At 37.8% G+C, this 5,781-nt stretch overlaps 1 protein-coding gene across 1 annotated transcript; it reads left to right on the top strand.

The window, feature by feature from the left end:
- The first annotated feature begins 209 nt into the window (after positions 1 to 209).
- Positions 210 to 3,014, top strand: LOC104536592 (prolactin receptor-like). Its single transcript, XM_010179251.1, has 3 exons — positions 210 to 304; positions 1,252 to 1,321; positions 1,962 to 3,014. The coding sequence occupies exons 1-3, from the start codon at positions 222 to 224 to the stop codon at positions 2,982 to 2,984; spliced, it is 1,176 nt and encodes a 391-aa protein (XP_010177553.1). The 5' UTR covers positions 210 to 221; the 3' UTR covers positions 2,985 to 3,014.
- The last annotated feature ends 2,767 nt before the right edge of the window (positions 3,015 to 5,781 follow it).

Raw genomic sequence — 5,781 nt, 5'->3', positions numbered from 1 at the left:
TATTACAATGACTGTTGAGATCCATCTATCATAGAAAAGGTCTCTAGATTCAATACCAAATATGGCAACTTAGCCCAATATTTAAAATAAAAGTAATTTGAGACTTTTTTTACATGCTGACTATGGATATGCTAGATGTGTATCCTTAAGTAATTCTGTTTGTTGCTAGATGTGTATCCTTAAGTAATTCTGTTTGTTTCTTAGACTTCAGAGTAAAAGATATGGTTGTGTGGATCGTCGTTGGTGTCTTGTCATCTCTTACATGTTTAATCATGAGCTGGACAATGGTTTTGAAAGGGTACAGGTAAGTCACTGATTTCACAATTGCATGGAGTTGAAAATCCCAGCAAACATTTCCAAAATAGACTTCTACCATTCAATTTCCTATAGGTTTTGCATTCTCTTATAAACTGTAATTTACAAGTATTTGACTTCAGATTCACAACTGATAAAGAGGTATTTCTGTTCTTTAGGGAAACCAGGCTAAATTCTCACTTGGTAAAGACATGTCTATATTAGATCTGACCCTCTTGGATAGCCAAGCAGTTTAGCAAACGCCGTTTGGACTATCCCTTCTCCTATAGAAAACACACCTTTTGATTTTGCCTTAATTTCCTAAAGGAAATAAGGTTATATTATGAGGTTGTCTTTCTGTCCACCTGTCTGTCAACTCCCCAGATAATTTATTAGTACACTGGCTAATTTCAATCAATTCTGAAAGAGAAAAGTATCACAAAGATTAACACTGACATACAAATTTTGCAAAAAATACTGGCTGAGTAGAAGAAGCAGCTAGAAACTGTTGATGGAAAAGCTATCAGAAGTCATTAATCATAAATCTCATTTAGTAATAATTGCTGACAGTCAAGTATGTGCATACAGGCCCACTAGTCCTCCTGAACAGTGCCTCATATAGCTGTTTCTTGGCCAGTGATGAAGTTACAGTGATATTAGAAAACTGGACGTTAAGGGACAAAGGACAGTAAAAGGATATTAGCAGTGTTACTTTTCCAGTTGAATAACTTTTATACTATTCTTCTGTTATAAATACATCTAAGGGCAAATTATGAAGTGTAACTGGATTTGTAAATTACTTGGCTTGAGAAGTAAACTGGAAACAGAGGTCCAACAGGGAGATATCAGAAACAGAAGCAGCATTTAAAATGTCAGTCACATTCTGAGGAAATGGGAGAAAAAATAGAGAGATAGGGCCCCCACTTATGCTTTGTGTGTTTGTTCTGGTTTTTTTAGAATGATAGCCTTTATCCTACCGCCAGTTCCGGGACCGAAGATAAAAGGCATAGATACACATCTGTTAGAGGTGAGTACCAGTGCTAACAACAAAAGAATTAACTATTACTTACTTTTCCAAATTATGGAGTAGAAAATACAATTACCATAATAAAGCATAAGACAGCTTCAACTAATTTAATCAAAGTTAAATATAAGTGACACTTTCCGCTTGATTTGTGTGAAGGCTATGTGTGAGACAGTCTTGCCTTGCACTAGTTGTAAGGAGGGCATTTGAGAACAGGGTTTGCGTCCGCAGCTGTTCCCTGGGACACCACAAGAGCCAATGTCTGTGTGATCTTCCAACTAGTTCTGATGGAAGTTCCTCTCCGCAGTCTCTTGCCATGCCGAGGAGACAGGACATGGCCATTCTGTTATTCTCCTCCGTTTCCTTCTTGTTAAACCCATGAGTCCCGTACCTGCCAAAAGCTCCCTAGTCTTCCCATTTTAGAAACATGAATTCTAGGATTGTGTCTCCCCACTGAGGGAACTCAAGAAATTTTCTCCTGTTCTTCCACTATTTTCTGCAGCAATAGAAATCCAGTTTAGGTCTAGTGATATAACTATTAAAGTATTTGTATATTAAAAATGTAGATTGTTCACAGTTGTTCTAGTCAGATAAGCCCTAAGGTTAACAGTGAAAAAATATATCTTATTTATTATGCCCTTAGACAGGAAGGTCTGAAGAATTATTGAGTGCTCTTGGTTGCCATGGTTTCCCTCCAACATCGGACTGTGAGGAACTACTGATAGAATATCTGGAGGTAGAGGACAGTGAGGATCAGCAACTGATGCCAAGCCATGACAATCTTCATGCCAGTAAAAATGCAAAAATGATACCCAAGGAAACAGACAGCGACTCAGGCCGAGGGAGCTGTGATAGCCCTTCTCTGCTTTCTGAGAAGTGCAGGGAGTCCCACACCCTTCCATCAACACTTCAAACAGAAGACCTAAGAGATGTTCAAGAAAATAAAGGAGGAGCAAAAAGCTGGGAAACTCAGTGTATAGCCTCAGAACAGAAAATACTCCTTTTTAACAATGAGAGTACAAAAGCATCCACATGGCCTGCTCAGTTACCTAATAATCAGTCTCCTATGTTTGCCTACCAGAGTACTGTAGATGCGCAAAAGATAACACTGGGTAACGCAAATGTGAACGTTGCACAAGTTTTGATGAGAAATGAAGAAAGGCATCAGTCACAATATCCTATCATTGAAACTGCCCACGATGACATGGAAAAGCAAAGAGAGATGGAGAATTTGCATTCCAAAACTCACCAAACCACAGTACAGGTTAAACAAAACAGACCTAATGACAAGTTAAATTTTTTGAATCCTAAACTAATGGATTATGTAGAAGTTCACAAAATCAGACAAGATGAGGAGCCAGCAGTATTACTGAAACATAAAGAAAATAGTGGAAAGATGGAAAAATACACTGTTCCGGGAAACAGCAAAGAATATACCAAGGTCTCAACAGTTGTGGACCATAATATTCTAGTATTAATGCCAGATTCACGCATCCAGCACACATCTGTGACTCGAGAGCCTGCCATGAAAACATCTCAGAGCCTTCAGCAAAGTCAAGCTGAGAAAAGTAAAAGTTTCTGTCTGACAGTCCCAAGTGAGTGCAAAAGAGAGATGAGTGGATTGGAGTACATGGACCCATCTTCCTTTATGCCCTCCTTTAAATAACTAGTAGTTAGTACAGTACATACTTAGTTATGTACAGTAAAACAAAACCACATAGCAAATAGTTCCTTAAAAAAATCCTAGCCTCCTACATGTATTATACAAAGAATAAAATAAACTGTGGGTTGAGGTAATAATCAAGGAAGTAAACCTTGGATCATTAACACGTTTCTGACACAGGGAAACGAGGGAATGGATATTATCTGCCATGAAAAATACACTGTAAACTAATTACTCAGCTCTGCAGATCTTCTGTTAGTTGATTAAACCTGACGGAATACTGCAGATTCAACAAAGTTTCAAATTTTTACAGGTCAGTCAGTATACCGTAGGGATATGAGCAGTTCCCAAATCAGATAAATCACTGCACAACAGCATTCTGATCTGCAATGTATTTTCTTCAGAATGCATTCTGACACTAGATTAAGTTTTCTTTATATTTTTTCTCAAACCTGAAGAAGAAATGAGCTGTTACTTATGACAAAACATATATAAAGGAGAATATGTTCAACAAATTACAGCAAAATAGCAAATTCTTCTAAGTATATTTTTGCTTTGCCATACATATCCTAGTCCAGTCAAACCAAACACGAATTAAATAGCAGGACAATATTTGATATACTGCCTTACTGTATATAAGATACAATTCTACTTTAGTACACGCCCATATGTTTAACAATGTCTTTTTAAAGGCTATTTTTCTATTACCAAAAAAAAAAATCAAACGCAAAATAAAATATTTTTTAATTTCCCAATGCTATTTAGCTACTTAGGAGCTTTTTTGTTTCCTTCTGCTGAAACAGCGGTAACAAGTAAAGCTGCCATTTCTATAGAAAGCATAAAATTAAACTTTATACTAATTAAGAATATGAAGTTATTTTTAAACTATATTTCTAATATATTGCAGATGTATTACTATTTGAATTGTACAATATTTATTTCACATGTTTTTTATCACCTGTAATTATAAAATTAAAATAGAGTCTAAGTTTTGAGACCAAAGCTTCTTTCCCACTGAATTTGTACTCTGATGCCAATCATGAATGGAATTATGCTTTCCCGCATCCTTACACATTGCATTTTTCTCTGAGCCTGGAAGGAAAGTTTGAAGTCAGATTTTTCATAATGAACTTATCAACACTAATTTTGGAATCCAACCTACAAAGTCAAAGATATGAAGCATAAAGTCTGCATCAGAGCTCCGCTGAAACAGTGGTGGGAATGAGGAAAGGAGTCCAGGTACTTGAGCTGGACAGATGTCCCCAGAACAGCAGTGGGAACAGTGCAGATTCCTCATACTCCATGTAACCAAAGGCAAAATCAAAATTATACTGGAATGACTCTGAACTTGCTGTGGTCCTTCCTTCTTGAAATAAAAGTTTTATTTACCCCAGGAAAGTATGACCAAGTGATGACTGATTAAAACTGGGCCAAGTATTTAGCCAGTATTGCTAGATTCAGGGGAAACTGGAAACACAAGGTAAGGGAAATTGTACTGAACATATGAAGGAAAGTGTATTGACTACAGATGGGCTCTCTTCTGCTCTTGTCCTTCCTGAACAGCTTTACAGTTCTGCAGCTTTTCATGAGTTTATGCACTGAGCCGGCCTTTCTGAAGTATCAGGTAACCTGCTGCAGAGCCAGTCAAAACAGACTTTCAGATTTTGAAGGTCCCAGAAGGCCACGTCTAATTTGGCAAATCACATTCTCTCTCACCTTTTGCCTCCATGCCATGGATCTGCTCAAATACAGATCAGTCAAGCTGTCTAGCCCTTCTGCTGGCAGGACTTTAGAATTTAACGGCGTATCTGTAAATATATGTGTTAATGTGTACTGTAACTTTCACTTTAGGCATCAAATTTAGACTCTGTGTCCTCTACACAGGCAATGTACCTCCCACATCGAGAGGCTGATCAGAGCAGTCTGCATGTTCTGCTGAATGTGTAGGGAGGTATCTTAGGTTCTTATTTCAGCCACTTATTTAACACTTGAAGATATGAAGTGGCCACTCCAGAGAGCAGCCATACATAAATTTTTGTTTAGTTACAGGTCAATTTTACTTTAGCATTTGTAGTATATCTTACAAATTTTCTAGGGATACTAATAGTACTGCAAAGAAACTACCAACTTACCAGTCAAAACTAATGTTTTGCAGAGCAGCAACTTGTGTGTGTGGATGTATGTGAGCTGATAATACACCCTTTTTGGCAGCATTTCATTTACACTTCAGTTTTCTGACTGAGCTGATCCAGATCAGACACATTCTCTTTCTGTACACAGATAGCCGTATCTGAGCCAAGCCATTGTTTTCTATTCCTAATACTGTGCATAAAGACATGCTGCTACAGGCCTTTCATGATTCATCTGATCATGCATAGAGGCTATAGTATCTTACCAAGCCACAGTGTAAAGACTTTCCTTATGTAGTGGATTTCTTAGGGTAAAACACAGGTGTCTACACAGACGTCGTAAATCAAAGAAAGCATGGGATGAGGTGTCAGCAGCAGGCTGTTGCTGTCATACCAGTTACTTTGGACCTGAGGCAAACTGATACAACTTTCAGCAGGTTTTACGTGTATGATTCATCCCGTCTAACTGTAGGTATCTATAACTGTGCCTCCAGCAATGCACATAGAAAGAGAACTGAGTGGAAGAGTTTCTATGCTTTGCCATAAATTGGTACTGAAGCTGCAAAATAGCTGTAGCCTAAATGACATTGTGAGGTGTAGATTCTCTCCTACCTTTGCTGATGAATGTCTCAATATGCCAAATCATCATAGCTTTCTGTGAAAAGGGAGAT

The sequence above is a fragment of the Mesitornis unicolor genome, unplaced genomic scaffold (assembly GCF_000695765.1).
Source record: "Mesitornis unicolor isolate BGI_N332 unplaced genomic scaffold, ASM69576v1 scaffold33932, whole genome shotgun sequence".
Taxonomy (NCBI): Eukaryota; Metazoa; Chordata; class Aves; order Mesitornithiformes; family Mesitornithidae; genus Mesitornis; species Mesitornis unicolor.
This window is presented reverse-complemented; position numbering and strand designations above follow the sequence as displayed.

Excerpts from the sequence above, each read along its gene's own strand:
- LOC104536592 (XM_010179251.1), top strand. The coding sequence starts at position 222 with ATGGTTGTGTGGATCGTCGTTGGTGTCTTGTCATCTCTTACATGTTTA. Across the intron at positions 305-1,251 it reads ATGGTTTTGAAAGGGTACAG|AATGATAGCCTTTATCCTAC; the intron begins GTAAGTCACTGA and ends TGGTTTTTTTAG. Across the intron at positions 1,322-1,961 it reads TAGATACACATCTGTTAGAG|ACAGGAAGGTCTGAAGAATT; the intron begins GTGAGTACCAGT and ends TTATGCCCTTAG.